Consider the following 13,477-nt stretch of genomic DNA (forward strand, 5'->3'; position numbering starts at 1 on the left):
ATCTAACAATATATTGCACCAATTGAAGTTGTATGTGGCGTGTGCTGATCAACCAGTTTCACTAAAAAAACTGTCGAAATGACCAATTCCCGCAGCCTCCAGGAAATACATTTCCAGCAGTGACGTGCGTGTTGCATGCAAAATAGATACCAAGCGCCAAGAAGCAGCAAACACTTGGCTTAAATGGGTTTGAATAGCAATGACGCGGATCACGATTGGTGGTTCCTATATTTACATTGAATCATATACGGTATACTCAAGTATTAAGGGCATCCCCACCGGTGCGACTGTATAATCAGACTGTAAAATACCGTTTTACAGTTCCTGTATTTTGATTTTCGCATGATCACAGTGTAATTGAATGTACACTGTGCCCCCCTTCTTGCTTTGTTTTCGTGTTATGTTAAAAAATGTAATGCCAAGCGCATCACTTCCCAGGATATGTGAGCAAACCAGTACCGTGTACCCGTTGTTAATTACTTCGAAGTAATACGTAGTACTCTACAACATGCATGCATTTGGAAACGTACAGTACCTTATCGTTTCCGTCACCTTAGACCGACACATTAAATTCCAAGTAAGAACAAGGAGCAGATGGGAAAATCCGCCAACTTTAAGCAGCAAGGACTTCGAGCAGAGATCCTCATACGTCGCATACGAAAGCGGACGCTTTCTTGTTTGTTCGGTGGCACCACTTTTGAAGGTCGTTGGCGAGTGTTTTTATAATTCTTTTAAGTTTTTGTTAACGCAATGAATACATAACGTAAACGGCCAATTGTTGCCCTCATTTCGACCCCTTAGCTTTTTGGCCTTATCTCATAGGCTAAGCAAAATTACAAAAATCTGCAGTTATCCAGTTGTAGAGGAAAGAACGCTCTATCCAGTCGTTCAAATTGCTCGTAATTTGGAGTATTTTTAACGTAGTTATGCTGAAGCAAACACAAAAGTTTTGAAATATGCCGGACCAGTTGTTTGCCCTCTTTAAACTTGACTTCAGTATGGGTTTGAAGTGTGGCGAGAGGGTTGGACAATATTTTTAATGTGAGCTCAAAACAATTGCCAAAGCTAATATGCACCTAACCGCACCTACTTTGATAATATCTTACAGGTAATTATATTAAGGGCCCGTCTGGATGCCACCCACCAATATTATGGGATATTGGAATAGAGACATTTAGCAAACCTGTATTTGAATAAAAAACATTTTTCGACATTGCAGGAAATTCTTGGGTTTCAAGATCCAAGAATGATTTTGGGTGGTTTGTCTGGATGCCATAGAATTAAAGAAAGTTCGGAAATGAACAGCCAATCAGAGGATAGCGCAGAGGACTTCGTCCACCCAGAGAGGACCACTGAGGATGGACGTCCACTTTGGTGTCTTGTGGACGAAGGCGAGGTAGTGGTACTCCATCTGTCTGGCGAAGAGTTCCTTGGCCAGGCGGCGGCGGATGAGCCATCGACGTAGGAAGGCAATCACGATGGCCTTTCTCATTCCGAAATGCCCTGTCAATTCAACGCGCACTGTCAATATCGTCAAAATATTCTACTTATGAGTAGAATATTATTTCTTGTGGTTTTCACGATATTTCTGATAAAATTATGGAATATAACTTGGTCAAGAAATGTCATCCCGACACGCCAAATTGAAGTCGCTGAGATTCTTGAATATTTTGCAAAATTATCGCGATATTTCTCAATAAAAGTGGTATCCAGACGGGCCCTAAGGAGAAACCATTGACCAATAGCAAAAAAGTTCGCTTTGCCTGTGGCCCCAAGCTAATCCTTCACCCCTAACACATATAATATGCTGCCGGTGTCTCTCATCTTCTTGATGTAGAGCTTGAGCGTACGGTATGGCACATTGTAGATGCGACTGAGATCTGTTTGTCGCTCTCCTTGCAACGCGCGCTCGGTTGCTTCGACGAGCTGCTCATGTGTGTAGCCCGTCATGAGTGAAATGGCAGATGTGTTTGAATTCCACTCGATAATTTGTGCGAGTTTCGCGCCGAATAGTACTTCAGCCAATCACGGCTGATTCAGTGCTGCGTAGGTATTTGATTGGGTATAATTAAAATACTTGACATTGAAAACTGAAAGAGGGCAAGAATTGGCCGTTTACGTTAGTTAGGATAATTACCAGAAAATATCTCGTTCATGTCTCCGTATTCGTCGGGAAGGGAATCTCGCTGACCGTTGTGGAGAATCTTGATTGCAGACCGATAGCTGCTTAGTGTTGAAACGTCCACCGTTTTGTTCTGCACCGTCCACGTGATAAATGCGAGGAAGTGTTCATAGGTAAACACAATTGAGGTTTAAGGTGGATCAGTCAGACGATTCGCCGCAAGGCATGAGGAAGTGGTCCAATTCTTGACTTCTCACCCAAGTTTTCACTTGGTTAATGGCGGATCTGTCACACACTCGAGTCGATGCACTTATGCGGCTGTACCTGGCACCATCGATGGAGAAGTTCCTCCTCGTCTCCGTCATTGCTGCGACCTAGGCAAGATTCAAGGTGTCCACAAAATTGTACATCATCTTTGGGTGCTATTGATCTGAATTGCATAATTGTCATTGGCGAGATTTAGCGTAAGATGGATGGTGAATTCGTTCTGTTCTCAATAAAATGTTTCCTCTACAATGTCCAAGGCAATTTGAGTATTTTTCAGGAGTTGAAAAAGAATTTGTATACTCCGGAGTATGGTGCACGTCATCTATAAACTACCAACTTTTCACAAAATTTTCTGACTTCTATTTCATATTCATTACTCAAAATTTCAGCAAATTGAGACGTAGAATCGATAGATCTCAATGTGGTGAAGAAATTCTACGTCTCAGATTCAAATTTGGTGATGAATTGGTCCTGAAATAGATATTTAACCTAGCGGTATTTTACATGGGCGTTTGGATATTTGGCCATAGGGGTGGCCACTGAGATGTATCTTGATTTTTTGTGTCACTATTATCCGTACAGAATATCCGGAGGAAGTTGGGACCTTTAACCTCCCACTTCAGTGATAAAACGCATGAAATCGGTATTTAACGTATTTGGTTTTGGGTTTAACTACATAAATTGTACGTTAAATAATAAAACCTCTACTTTTCGATTTGGCCAGTTGGAAGTTTTTAGATGACGTGCACCATACAACTCATCTTACGCTAGCATTTAAATTCCAAGTTTCATCTAACGTTTTATTATTAATGACTTGTTAATGGAACTCCGAGTCGACCGACGGCGTGATGAGGATGCCCATAGACCACACGCGACTATTGCGGTCGGTCGAAAGGCCAGCAACGCATTCGTGTTGCCTTTCCCTTCCATAATGTAACGTTAACAGCTACAGTACATAAAAATTTCAAGGTCGTCAGTGGTTTCGGCGATTTGGAGATCTAGCAATCTCTCCACACCAGCCTCACCAAATGTGGAGGACAATATGCTTCCAAATGGCTGCGCTGCGTGGTCATCTGGATGTCATTCGACGAGGTCACGTCCATTGATGTGTTAACATCAGTGGTAACGTTATGGCAACGTAGACCTTGGAATTCACACGCAGGAACGTACTGGTAACTTTGCACTGTTAGTTCTCCACATCTGCAAAAGTAGATACATGAAAGCATATAGCTAGACCACAATGACTACGCAACTTAACGCTAGTTCTGTGCTGCCATACTCTAGTTTGTGAACACTGGTCAAACGATCAATGCCTGACGGAACACAAACCAACAAACTTCCTCCTGCTGTACTGTGGAAATAGAAGCTCCTGATTGGCTTGAATTCCCAAATATACCTGGTAACCCGCAGTTGGGTCGCGGCGCCCCGAGCACACCAACAAGCTACAACAACGTCCATGCCTCGCTTCCGCCGGACCCCGGCAAGCACCAGACTATACCTCTGACACTGTCGAACACCTTGACCATGCCAACTCCTATGGCCACCGTCATAGTCCACCGCAACGGCGTCCCCACTGCCATCCAGGTGCCGGCAACCGGCATCATCCGCAAACATCACCCATCCTCCTCCGAAAAGGACTCAACCTCTGATACCACCGACAGTCCCGTAGACCCGCCCCTCACGGCACGCCAACTTCGATCGAAGCGTGCGACCGACACGTTCCTCGCTCGCCACGACCGCACCAGGAACCCGCGGTCCACTCCACGGACGCGTCACACTCACAAGAATCCACGCCCCACCCGGCCCGACGCGCCCAGCTCCGCCCCAGATGGCCTCTCCGAGGATGACAGACCTATCCGAGCTAGACAGACACGCAAGCCAAACACTGCCAAACACCCAGGCCCAGCTCCATCACTCCAGCCTCGTCCAACTATACCACCCGCTACGATTCCCACTCCCCTTCAGACCTCCAAGTCGGCCAAAGGTTCCTCTACACAGAGCTCTCTACCGGACATATGGCGTCGATCCCCTCCAACCACCCTAGCGCCCCATCCCATCACCCTCCCCATTTCCACTTCACACAACACTCCACCCATATCAGCACCTATTAAACACCACCATGGGTCTCCACAGGCAACCAGTCCTGCCATCCCAACCCTTGGGACAAGGCACTCACACCCAACCTTCCATGAGGCCACTGCCTCGTCCTCCAAGCAAACCAATTCCGCTGCAAATCACGCACCGCCATATGAGTACACCCCCTACTCCCACACGCAGCTCTCTTCCCCACGGCCTGCTCCGTCCGATGTACAGCCCTCGACCACCCCTACACAAGCACCTGGCCCCCCATGTTCCGCCCCAGCTACATCACCACCAACCATGACGCCCTCCCGTGTCACGCTCTGGACCACCACATACCCTCCCCATGCTGACTACCTTAGCCCCAGTCAAGACACACGACTAGGCTCCCTAGTCCCCACCCATCAGGACATCCCACTCCACAACCCCGTCCCATCACCGACATCTCCCCCAGTTGGCCCGGAACGCCCAACCACGCCAACGGACACATGCGCACTGGGCACACTACGCCCGACATCCTTAAAAATGCAGCTTCCCGAGCCCAACCCGACACAGAGCACCACCCATCCAACGTTCGAGGATATGCCTACATCCCCGGCCCCAACACCACCTGGCCCGGCACACACCCATCCCTTCCCCCACACTGGCTCTCCCTCTCACCCAACCCGACCACCAACAGTCAAACGCCACCACTCCGACATCGAACCCGACCTGGATTTTTCACACCCCTCCTTCCACCTCCCGCCGACAAAGAGACACCACGATATGCGCTATCCGCCCACCCCGCACTACCAACCAAGCTCCTATGAACCTGGGCAGAACGAGCAAGAAGTAGCCGACACTACTATCGATGACGACGACCAGGAGGGGTATGACGCCAACACAGCCCTCCAGTTTCCGGGCATCCGGAACCTGCACGACGAAGGACAGCCAATCCTGTACCGCACCATGCAACGTTACTGGGAGCGGGAGGCACACCTCTTCCAAGGCTTCACCGCGGACGACGTTGCCGACGTAGAGCGACACTTCGCCGATGCCAAAGTCCGTATCCAGTTCTCCATCAACCCGTCACTCCAGCCTCCGGACGACCAACTCAGCATCATCAACTACTGACGCGAGATAGAGGATATCTGCCAGGAACGCTGCGGCCTTACCTTCCGGGGGGGTCTCCTCGAACACGGCCAGCAGCTCATCGGGGACCCCCTCCAACGCACCATCCAGGCCTGGGCAGCGCCACGACGTGGGTATCCTTTTCTCCGCGACATCTCTGTAGTTATGATCTACCAATATGCTGGTGTGCTCGACAACGGCCTCTCCTTCCACCAGCTCGAATACCGCAATCCATCCAAAACTTCCCCTGGTGACCTCATGTGCGCCCTCCGCGCCCTTGGGGCAACTGACGCCATCATCCAAAGCCATACCCGGATGTCCGGAACTCATGGCCCACGCGACCACTGGGCTGCCATCGGCTGTGTTAACTGGCCCTCGGAAGGCCAATACCGCTTCCGCCTCGTCTTCCCCAGCCAGAGCATGGCAGAAACGGTATACGCCAACTTCCGCCAACATATGGCCGGTCCCGACTGGATCTGGTCCCCCCCTCCATGAAGCTCACTCCCTTACGCGACCTCTGCTGGGACAACCCCACATCCACCTTCTTCCACCCACATGCCACCAGTGCCGCCACACTTGTGGATACCAAAGTCCGCATTGGCCGCCTCCCACCACTTACCACTACTGACGACATCCTCGCTGCGCTTCGCGGCTCTCACCTCCCCACCCCAGACGTCGATATCACAGGGGACGGCTATGCCACCCTCACTTTTGACACTCCAGCACCCATAGCCTTTCTCTGGTCCACCTCTGGCCCACATGGCGAGACCCGCCTATATATCCGTGACACTGCCGTCCACCTCCACATCCTCACCGGTCACCCCTGCCGGTCTGCTGCGCCGGTACAGTGCCGGGACTGTGGCCGCAACGACCACCACGGTCGACCCTGTGACCGCTTCACCTATTTGGAACCACGGGATCGCGCCCGCAGCAACTTCCAACACACCTCCACCACTCGCAGGGACCTACGTAGCCCTGACACACGCACGCGCAGTACAAGTCGCCACCGCCACGCGGGACACCACACACACTCCGCCCCCCAACACCCCGCCGCGGCAGGCCAACACCAACAACACCAACACCAAACCCAGGCCTGGCAACTCCCACTGCAGCGCCACCCGCACCAAGTCCCCGGACACACCACCAACCTCAATCTATTCCTCCGGCGGGAGCTCTCCACGTACGTGGACCAACGCATAGTATCGGCCACGACCCCACTCCGACAGGAGGTTGAGTCCCTCCGCGCTGACAAAGAAGCCCTGGCTGCACTTGTATCCGCCTCCAGTGTTGCTTTCTCCACTCTGGATGCGCGCCTCCTAGAGGAACGACGCCTACGAGAAGCCGCGGAACTTCTCCAAGCCGAGGACAACCGCTTACGCGCGGAGGCACACATACGCCTGAACACCGTGGTCACACAACACGAGTCCCAACAGGCTGCCTTAACTGCACGTCTCCCATACCTCGAATCCAGCGTCCACACACTACTACAGGCCATGCAGTCCGTATCATCTCAAATGTCAGCCCTGGCAGGGCTCGGGCCCCTACCCGCCACCCTCCCACCCAATGTGTCACCCGCCACTGACTCCACTGGGACCCTCCCGGGCACTGTGGAGGATGCACTACCGGCCCGAGGACAAGAACCAGACGACACCATGGGCACCGAGCCGGAGGATCAGTTGGCGTCAAACTAACCCCGGGGTGTTGGGTCAGACCAACGACACCTCGGCAACGCCTCTGGTCTGGATCGTGGTTGCTCCTCAGCTTTCTGCTCTGGATCTCCTGCTACCCCCCCCTGGCCGCTGCCACCCTCTCTCTATCACTGACAACACCCCTACCACCATACATCACTACACCGTCCCACCCCGCCCCGCCTTCAGCCACCTACACGACCCGTACTCTTCGGATGACTCCAACAACTCGGAACTCCTCGATACCCGTATATTGCGGAAGCACTACAAAATCCTCTCCCGCTGAGTACCCTCAACATCAACCACCCGCGGCAACGCCGCCGCCGACGCGCATGGCGGATCCACCGCCCCCCCCTCCCCCCACCCGACGCGGACACTGCCAGACACCAACTCGACAACATCCTCCGGCGTGAATCGCTCAAGGGCGAAGCGTACATTGGAGACCCAGGCCACCCGTCTCCACCGGTGCTCCAGCTAGATAGCCTGCGTATTGCATCCACCAACATCAATAAAAACACGTATGGTAAACTGGGAGATGAATTGGCCACTTCCTCAGCATCGCTGACTCCGACCTTCCCGCACACAAGGCCACTCAACTCTGGACTTCCACACCCAGTGGCTCCCCCACTCCACACCTCATGGCCATTAGTAATCACCGCGTCAGCATTTTATATGACATCCAACGTTGGCACCCACGCATCGATGCCCGGCGTACAACCTACTCCCCGACGGGGCGCAGTATATCCATCTGTATCCGCCTTGGCAAAGGCTCCCTCTTAACCCTCATTGGCACATATTGTCAAGACTCTCCCGCATCTCACCGCGATACGACCGAGCAGGAATGGCAATGGCTCACCCAGGCCACCACACAAATCCCTGGGCAACACCACTCTGTAATCATGGGGGGAGATTTCAACACCTACGACACCAACCCCCTCGACCGATCTGCCCCACAACCTCGCTCAGGCCACAGTCTGGACATCGGTACAGCCTTCCAGCAGTGGATGCAGAGTATTGGACTCCTCTCCACCTTCCGCTGCAGGCACCCCAACCGACAACGTCTCACCTACGCTCGCAACAACACTGCCGTCACCCTGGATGACATCTACATCTCTGCACGATCCGCCCACAAACGAAGTGCCAGTGGCATATGGCTCCATACCATCCACTCCAGTGACCATGCCGGCACCCCCTTTCTAGCTAGTTTCTTGCGGGGGCCACGTCGTGACTGCATGTGGGGGGGTGCCGTAATCAGGGGTGGGAGGCGGCCCTCGAGGAGGAGTTGAGAGGTGTGCTCGCCGAACGTGGAGATGTCCCCTTTCGTGAGGTAGCGTGTGTTGACAACTCGAATGGGTTTGACACCTGAGAGTCGTGAGGGCGTGTGATCACCTGGGTCCCTCCTCATCGAACATGCCGAAAGACGGCAAGAAGAGCTCTTCCTTATCTCCAAGGATTGCTTAAAGTGCTTTGATCGCATCCCTGGTTGGGTCATGGAGTATATATACCGCAAATTCGGAGTCCCCCCCTTCCCCGCCAGCTCATGGCCCACTTTCTGGGGGCCAGCCAGATCGACATCCGCACGGCTTTTGGATGGCTTGACGGTGGCATCCGTGAATTCGGCCTCGGCAAAGGATCTATACTGGCGGTCATGCACATTGGCTACTACATGGATGTCCTCATCCGACAGCAACAGGGTGGCACTGACCCCGTCCAAATCTCGCACAGCCAACACCCACAGGGACCACGAACACGCACCATCTCCAGCCTCCTCTTCGTCACACGCTTGACATATCCACCTCCTACTCAGGCCTCCAAGACCGAGTTAGGATATCCAACCAATTCACCGGCCAATCTGCATCGGGAGGGGTGTTTGGAGCCGACAAATCTTTTCTCTTCTACCTCTCCCCCTATGCTTACGCTGCTGTCGCCCTCAACGATGGACTCGGAAACCCCCAACCCATCCGAGTTGTTTCGCCCTCCGAGGGCTTCCGGCACCTGGACATACACCAAGGCACCCACAACCAATGGGAGGACACCACTCGCACGGTCTGGCTCAAATTCAACACCCAAGCTGCGGCTATTGCCCCACGGGGCTTGGAAAAAAGGAGCTCCAATACATCATTAATGCCGTCTGGATCCCAAGTGTCCTGTACCGCACGGCCATTAGCAACGCCATCAGTATCGCCCCGGCCCTCGACATTATTTTCCGTAAGACGGCACGCCGCGTCCTCCGCTTGCCACAAGACCATCCAAACTCCTGGTTCTACGACCACACCGATGGCTTGGGCCTCGTCCACTGCGAACGCTTGAGCCACAGCCAACGGCTGTACCAATTCCTCCGCATTGCCAACGACCGTGGCTCACCCGCACATGACATCCTCATGGAATCCCTTGAGGCCTACCAAACCGAGAGTGGCCTCACGGACCACCCACTCGCATTCCGTATCCCCCCACCTGCCTCAGACACTACGTTTATTGGTACACTCCTCCGCGACCTCGCTGCCTTCAACCCTGCCCTCATTATCACCACCCAATGGCACCAACCCCCCGCTAGCCGTCCCCAACGTCCCAACGACCGCCCTATCTGGGCTCACCTCACCCCAGCTTTCAGCACTACCCTCATCTCCATCAACCGCTCCCACACCAACAAAGTCCGGTGGGTCGGTGATATTACCAATGAAAAGGGAACGATGTTACTCAGCCTTCCATCCCTCTGCACCAAATACGGCTGGAACCGCGCAACACTCCAACGCTTCACCCCCATCTGGGATGCCATACCCACAGTCACACCACACAACCCACCCCCTATACTCCGGCAACAGACTATCCAGTGGGGTTCTCAACATTCCGGCCAGCCACTACCGCTCCCCCCTCTGCCGACTCTACCACGGCCCCATCTTCCCTATCTGGAACAACCCCTAGGTCGCACGTTCTTCACACCCTCCCGCGGCTTCGAAGCCATCCATGTACCACTCCGTGCCATGCTTGTCATCCCCCACCACCTTACACATCGGAACGGCCGACCCGACACACTCAGCTACCGCATCGGCCGACGTACCAGTCTCCAAACTCGACATACTCCCGCCGGCCCAGAAATCGCAGTCACCTTCTGGCATGAGCTCCGAAAGGGAACGGACATTTGGTACTCACCCACACCACGGGAAGCCCGTAGTCGACTCCGCCTAGTCCCCATTGCAGGGTGCGCGATCCTCACTGGCGACCTCCTCCGCACCAGCAGCACCCAACGCCACAAGTTCATCCCATGGACAGAAACGACGTGGACACATCCGGGCACGCACCACACACACCGCGGCAACAACAACCGCGCTCTTATTGCCTCCACCGCTATGCACAGAGCAGACCAGGCCCAGCTCCCACACGCACACCACACTCCCCCACACGCCACACCAGCCTGTTCTGCCTGCTACCGAATAGCGGACACTACTGTCTGTATGGACTGCGGGCAATGGCACCATCCTGCCTGCATACCACATTGCCAGGTGGTCCTACGCCACTCCACCCCTACGTACGGCATCCACACCTTCCCCCTTCGTGCCGCACGTACACACTCCGTCGGTGATGGCAGCGTCACAAACCAAGGAAAACAGTCAGCCCACGGCACATGGAGCTACCTGGGCAGCGATGGCACTACCCTTACTGGGTATATTCGGATACACCCAGACCACATCACCCCCACACGCTGCGAAGTCCACAGCCTCTTGGCAGGTTTGCACCACTCTGGGGATACAGCGCTTCAAATCTGCGACAACACCACGGCCATCGGTCTTGTTATCATGGCCAGGTCCCTCAAACGCCGTGGAGGCCAACCCCGCTACAGCAACATCCACCGAGTGGAACTCCGCTCGCTCATGGCCCTACTCAACCCCGAGGCGTTTGCTGGTGACTGGATCCGCGCCCACCAAGACAGCACAAGCACTACGGACCCAGTCCTACGTGCTAAACAAGCCCTGCTTGCGGAAGCCGACTCGCTGGCCACACTAGCACACCAATTACTCCCACACACCAACTATGCCCACCTCATCATTCCCGACTCCTGAGAACTCCGAGACCACCAGGACCTACCTGTCACAGGTGCAACTGCCCCCTGGCTTGGCGCCATCTACAGTCGGCATGACTGGCACGCAGCACAGGCCAGTAAACCGGACGCCCGCCGCACCATCCAGCCCCTCCGCCTCAACACCGGAGAATTATGTAAATGGGACCTCCCCGCCCTCTCCTTCTACTGGCGGGCTATCTGCTACACCCTCCACACTAACGTACGCAAACACCGCATTCAACCACGGTGGGAACCCCACTGCCGTACATGCCCGGACTTTCCCGACACGCAGGAACACCGCTTTGGACTCACGCACCCGCAATGCCCCGCGGCGACTTCACTAATGCAAGATCTCCTCCTCGCCACACAAGCCGTTATACCCAAAGCATGATTCCCAGACCAAGACATCAACCTCCCTGGCCACTGCACCGCTAGCGCGAGTACCTTCACTGGCTTGACACGTCCCCAATGGCAGACACGAAGTCGAAAACCCTCCCCCAACTCGGGACACTGCATGCTTCCTATCTCCCCAAAACGCTGTGCACTCGCCCTCCACATGCACCGTCTCCTCGGACCCCCCCGACCGACGACGCTCGCACTAGCTGCCACCCAACTACACTGGAGTCTACACAATGCCGTACGCCGGGCGGCCTCCTACCCCGATGGCTCTACCACACAGCCCTTGGCTGCGTACCCCTCCTGGCACCCCGTGACTTCTGGTTCAGTCAGTGGATGGGTGGCCCCAATGGCGCTACATTCCAAGGACCGCTCGAAGCCCCCCCTCTTTGTACCATCCCCCGGCCCCCTACATACCACCACTGGTGGATCGATACGACTCACCACCCCTTCTCCACACCTGGTGGCGCCAACTATCCACAGAAATACGGACAGCCACCACCAGCCACATGCAGACCGCATACTGGTTCGTTGTTCCAGAAGGTTCCCAGGGCCATACCCAGGCAAACAGCCCCCCTATAACATGGCTCCTCACCATACCCACGGGCCAGATCACCCTACGCAACCCCTCCTCCATACACCACGTCACCACCCCTCAATGGGGCAAGCTCACCACTAGCAACCCCGTCCACATCCACATCGGTTTCCTCACCACCGGTACAACCCCGGACCTCCTCACTCCCGCCCAACACCACTGGACTGAGGCACTCAGACCCCTAGATGCTACCCACTGGCTCCATCGCCCCCAACCCATCATACTTAGCACCACACCTGCGGACGCCAGCACCACCAACCCCAAGATCCTCACGGCTCCCACTCACTGCCTCCACTGGGCCAGCTCAACATCCCGGCTTTCGACCAATACGCACATGACACACGCAGCTACCTCGAGGCTACGTACCCCACCATATACCTTGCTTCCTCGGGCTGGAAACAATTCCCCACCATGACGACATCCACACACGACTGGGCATCTACCATCACGCACCTACACGCTCCGCACTTCCACAAAGCATGGTTTTCCGCGCACTGGGCTACCCTTCGCCAACACTGGCAATCCACATGCTCTACTAACGTAGAACACATCTGCACCGCAGGGGAACTACCCCTCCTCACTGAGGTTAACAACAACATCCGGCTAAAACGCCATCACCACCATGCCTACCCCATGGGCCACGACCGACGCATCCGCGCCCGCAGAGCCCACCTCACAGCCAAGACGCTCCGATGGCACTCCCGCAGACTCTCTCTGTTACACCCTGCCATCCCCCCTCCCATAGGCTACGCTGACCCGACCCTCCTGCCACCGCGACACTCCCCGGCCCCGGGATATCACCTCCAGCGGTTGAAGCGTTCCGTCCCCCTGGAGCCGACACAGTCAGGTTTTTCAAGTAGTTAAGTCCGCTAGCTGCTAACGCAACTAGTACGCGGCCGTGGCCATTAAGTGCCCGCTGAGTGATTTTAACTTTACAGCGTAATATCATTGTAGTATCAGTAGGATTGCGCTAAGTATTATACAGTTCGAGAAAACGACATCGAAGTTCGTCTATTTTCGATGTATGCGCATGTCGACATGCCGTCGGAGCACCACAAAACATGCACATGCGCAATAAAAATAAATCATCCACAAATGTAATGCAGTATCCGGAACTGCTCAGTTTTCTCTGAATATGTGTCACGAAGTAGGAAACAGGAGGT

The 13,477-nt window shown here is 54.5% G+C and overlaps 2 protein-coding genes across 2 annotated transcripts; both read left to right on the forward strand.

Moving 5' to 3' along the window:
• Positions 1-3,913: 3,913 nt before the first annotated feature.
• H257_18577 (hypothetical protein) lies at positions 3,914-8,466 on the forward strand (the record flags this gene model as incomplete). The annotated part of the gene is made up of 7 exons (XM_009847670.1): positions 3,914-5,513; positions 5,592-6,010; positions 6,076-7,253; positions 7,340-7,470; positions 7,529-7,784; positions 7,883-8,250; positions 8,309-8,466. The coding sequence occupies 7 exons, from the start codon at positions 3,914-3,916 to the stop codon at positions 8,464-8,466; spliced, it is 4,110 nt and encodes a 1,369-aa protein (XP_009845972.1).
• Positions 8,467-8,806: 340 nt separating this feature from the next.
• On the forward strand, positions 8,807-13,178 carry H257_18578 (hypothetical protein; the record flags this gene model as incomplete). Its single annotated transcript, XM_009847671.1, has 7 exons — positions 8,807-8,960; positions 9,074-9,312; positions 9,372-11,220; positions 11,359-11,696; positions 11,759-12,182; positions 12,260-12,676; positions 12,859-13,178. The coding sequence occupies 7 exons, from the start codon at positions 8,807-8,809 to the stop codon at positions 13,176-13,178; spliced, it is 3,741 nt and encodes a 1,246-aa protein (XP_009845973.1).
• Positions 13,179-13,477: the final 299 nt, after the last annotated feature.

The sequence above is a fragment of the Aphanomyces astaci genome (genome assembly GCF_000520075.1).
Source record: "Aphanomyces astaci strain APO3 unplaced genomic scaffold supercont1.180, whole genome shotgun sequence".
Taxonomy (NCBI): Eukaryota; Oomycota; class Saprolegniomycetes; order Saprolegniales; family Verrucalvaceae; genus Aphanomyces; species Aphanomyces astaci.